The sequence below is a fragment of the Octopus bimaculoides genome, chromosome 6, assembly GCF_001194135.2.
Source record: "Octopus bimaculoides isolate UCB-OBI-ISO-001 chromosome 6, ASM119413v2, whole genome shotgun sequence".
In the NCBI taxonomy this organism is placed as follows: domain Eukaryota; kingdom Metazoa; phylum Mollusca; class Cephalopoda; order Octopoda; family Octopodidae; genus Octopus; species Octopus bimaculoides.
The window spans coordinates 1413815-1417771 of record NC_068986.1 but is presented as its reverse complement, the minus strand read 5'-3'; the positions used below and the strand labels follow the sequence as shown (position 1 = coordinate 1417771).

The 3957-nt window shown below is 36.2% G+C and overlaps 1 protein-coding gene and 1 long non-coding RNA gene across 2 annotated transcripts in view; one reads left to right on the top strand and one right to left on the bottom strand.

The window, feature by feature from the left end:
* Positions 1-3957, top strand: part of LOC106881076 (tektin-1) — an 18428-nt gene that overhangs the window by 6980 nt on the left and 7491 nt on the right. The window contains exon 4 of the mRNA XM_014931292.2: positions 3158-3286. Within this exon, the coding sequence (XP_014786778.1) occupies positions 3158-3286 (129 nt within the window). The remainder of the gene's footprint in view (positions 1-3157; positions 3287-3957) is intronic.
* Positions 211-3957, bottom strand: part of LOC128248086 (uncharacterized) — a 13270-nt gene continuing 9523 nt past the window's right edge. The window contains exon 3 of the long non-coding RNA XR_008264337.1: positions 211-704. This is a non-coding gene — a long non-coding RNA (uncharacterized LOC128248086). The remainder of the gene's footprint in view (positions 705-3957) is intronic.

Below are 3957 nucleotides of genomic sequence, written 5' to 3'. Positions count from 1 at the left end.
ATATATATATATATATATATATATATATATATATATATACACACACATATATATCTTCAATTTACAAGGAAAGATCCAGAGAACAGTTACAAGGTAGCCAAATGTCACATAAACACCTAAGAAATTAGTAGTCATGCTTGCATGGGTGTTAATTCCGAGGAGAAGTGAGACATATTTTGGAGAACATAAAAATAATGGAAAATGGAGATAAATGCACAAGATGTTATTTAAATCATTTACATCACCATATTTATGTACTAGCTAGTGTTTCTCGTAGTTGAGTGCCTCATGATCTTCTATCTTTGTAGGCGACAATAGACTTGCATGTAAAAAGGAGATAATATAGAAAAGCACGGGGATATCTAGCAGATCTATAGAACTGATGCTACTGAGAAACAACAACAGTGGTGGCAACAATGATAACAACAACAACAGTGATGATGCTTCTGCATTCAAAAAAGAGGAAAGTCTCTAAGTAGTTGCTCAACGTTCTAGAAATTGCAAGCAAATGTGATAAAGGGATGCATTAGATAAAGATAGCTCCAGAGAATTGCAGTGGAACTGTGTCAATTACCAGGTCATACCTCATGATATATATTTAAGCTTAAAGTGATTTTAACAGCTGCGTCTATTGTTAAATGGTTCTTCCTCAGTGTAGCTGCTTCAGTTTGGACACTTGGTCTCAGAAGTCCGAGATACACCACCTGAAATAAAGTTGAAATAAAGACAAAATAGTCAAGGCTTTGATTACCTGTCTGTTCGCTCAAAACTCACCTGGGACTAAACAACAACAAAGACATCAGTAACAAGAATGATGCTGATGACAATGCGAGAAGTTCTTGACAGTGATGTTCTCAATATCTGTAAATAAAGACAATGTGGCAAGCTGGTAGAATTGTTACCATGCCGGACAAAATATTTAATGCTATTTCATCTGTCTTTACATCCTGAGTTCAAATACTGCTGAGGGTGACTATACCTTTCATCCTTTCAGGATCAACAAAATAAGTACCAGTTGAATACTGGGGTCAAAGTAATCAACTAGCCCCCTTCCCCCTAACTTGCTGGCCTTGTGCCAGAATTTGAAACCAATGTCTATAAATAAAGAAACCAAACCTTCTTGAACTGAATTTATAATAGGAAACTTAAAGATAAATTTAGTATTGATGAATTAGACAGGTGTAACTTTCTAGTGTTCAAATTACTCAGTCATGTGTAATTCTTATTTAGTCACAGTTTTGAGTTGAGGCTTCAAAGTTTTGATCATCTAATTGTTTATTTTTAGAAGCAAATTGCAGGGTAGGTGTGAGAAACTGACTCTAGCCAGTTTAAAACCAGTTGAATACTTGGGCCAGATATAGCCAGTTTAAAATGCTATTGAGTTAGTGACTGGTGAGTTAGAAAGACGCAGTAACTTGTTAGGATGAATTCAGTACTTTAGCACTCGTAAGCTTAAACAAGATTCTGTCATCATAAACATTGACCAAGTTCCTAGCATTGTTTATGACATTCTTCCTCTCTCTCTCAATAGCTTTCATTATTTCAGTCATAATACTTCGATGCTAATTACACCACTTGCCATCCTCTCCCTTCTCCTCTTCCAAAGGAAAATATGATCACCAAATTGGTTTAACTCCTATCAACTCTACACATTCACCATCATCACCACCGCCACCATCACCACCACCACCATCATCACCACCACCACCATCATCACCACCACCACCACCATCATCACCACCACCACCACCACTGCTGCTGCTGCTGCCATCGCCACCAGTAGTAATACAACAACAGCAACAACAACAAAAGAGCCTCTATGCAGTCACTCAGTTTGCTAGACATAGTAACCAATTTAACTTACATGACACCCTAAAAACACACAGGAGACATACAAAAAACAGGATGGTCACAGCTGGACCGTCTTTGATCATACTCAGTTAAGGTCCCCTTTGCACTAAATAACAGCAGCAGCAGTAAGCCATTGAGGAAGTCTCTGCAAGGTTGCTTGATCTGCTAGAAATGGAATCTAAATTCCCTCATACCTCATGCCATCATTTAAAATGGAAGAGATATGTGAAGCAATGCTTTCCTTTCATATACAAAAAATGAGATGGTCATGGACGGAACGCCTTTGATCTTAGGTTTGCTCAATCAGTGATGGCTCAAGAGTCAAAACAACAACAACTGACAACTTTAAAAACATGAGCCAACAAGAATCCCTGCCATGGTTGTTGAACATGCTAAAAATAACTACCTAGTTTCCCTCAAATCCTACACTACTGTCATAAGAAAAAGAGGAAAGGCACATTGGATAATGTAGCCCTGTGACTCATCATCATCATCATCATCATCATCATAATTATCATTATCATTTAATTTTGTGTCTTCCATCCTAGCATGAGTTGGATGGTTGACAGGATCCAATACTTCTCCATTTTGACCCGGAGTAGTAGCACTTGTTAGGGTCCCAGCTATGAGTTAACTAGTATGAGTTTCTGTTTTGGTAAGGTTTCTACAGCTGGATGCTCTTCCCAATGCCAACTACTTTACAGAGTGTATTGATTGCTTTTATCATGCAATAAGCACTTTTGAGGTCACCAAATAATTCACAAAACAAAGAAAAAAAACACCCTTGACTGGGTGGGGTTGTAGTAGAAAGGGAAGGATAATTATACCAGGTGTTGAGAGGGATCAGCACAAATGTCTTGCTATAGAAAGATACATGACTTATTTCAAACCCTCCAAAAAATGGAACTAAATTTTATGTCCAGATTATGGATTACAATACAAAGACAGAAGTTGTTCTTGTTTGTTTCTTGAAATTTATCTGCAAAAGAAAAGACAGAATCATTGTAGCTAGAACATCCTTCGTTATCAGTGCTTACTTGGAGTTAAACAGGATTCTCAACATAGCAGCCAAATTTCATTAAATCACACCCAACTGTGTTAAAATAATGGACCCATTGACATTGGATAATGCATTCATGAACTAAAATGGCAAACCTACATTTTCTGCATTATATATAAAAGATAAAAGACCATGTTAAAATCTAAGAAACCAACAATGTTCTTTCCCTTATAGTAATAAATATCTTATTTATTTAATTTTTTAACTAAATAAATTGGCTCTCAAAATCTTGTTTCCATTCTGTAGAGAACATCGAGAGGGCATTGAATTGGTTCATGATGATGTTCAGAAAGAGTTATTGAAGGAATGTGAGGTTATCGAAGGAGCAATAACATTGCTGACCCGCACGATAGAACAAAGCAAAGAACAATTATGGTGAGATGCTTTTATAATCACCTTCTCTTCCCTTTTTCAATATTTCATTATTGTATTTTTATTTCATGCTATTATAGCACTTTATAACTGACAATAAGTTATTGAATACAGTCTTTATCTGTTGTTATTAGTTTTAAAAGATTTAAAACAAAATTGAAAATGAACCACAAACTAAACTCATATATATATATATATATATATATAAAGCCATCTAAGAATCCATAAATTAGAAAAAAAATGCACTCGTATATTTGTCGGTAGAGTGGGTATATTAATCAAAGTGTACAGTATTATATATTCATTACGGCGAATCTTTGCATAACTTCCATTACTTTCATCTCTGAAGAGAACAAGGTTACATAATTGGGCTGTTACCTAACACTCTGTTGAGTCCTTAGTGTGAAACCAATTGTTAAGAACAGCTGTAATGGATATATAATACTGTACATTTAAGTTTACACGTGCACGTATATATATATATATATATCATCATCATCGTCGTTTAACATCCGCTTTCCATGCTAGCATGGGTTGGACGATTTGACTGAGGACTGGTGAAACCGGATGGCAACACCAGGCTCCAATCTAATTTGGCAGAGTTTCTACAGCTGGATGCCCTTCCTAACGCCAACCACTCAGAGAGTGTAGTGGGTGCTTTTACGTGTCACCTG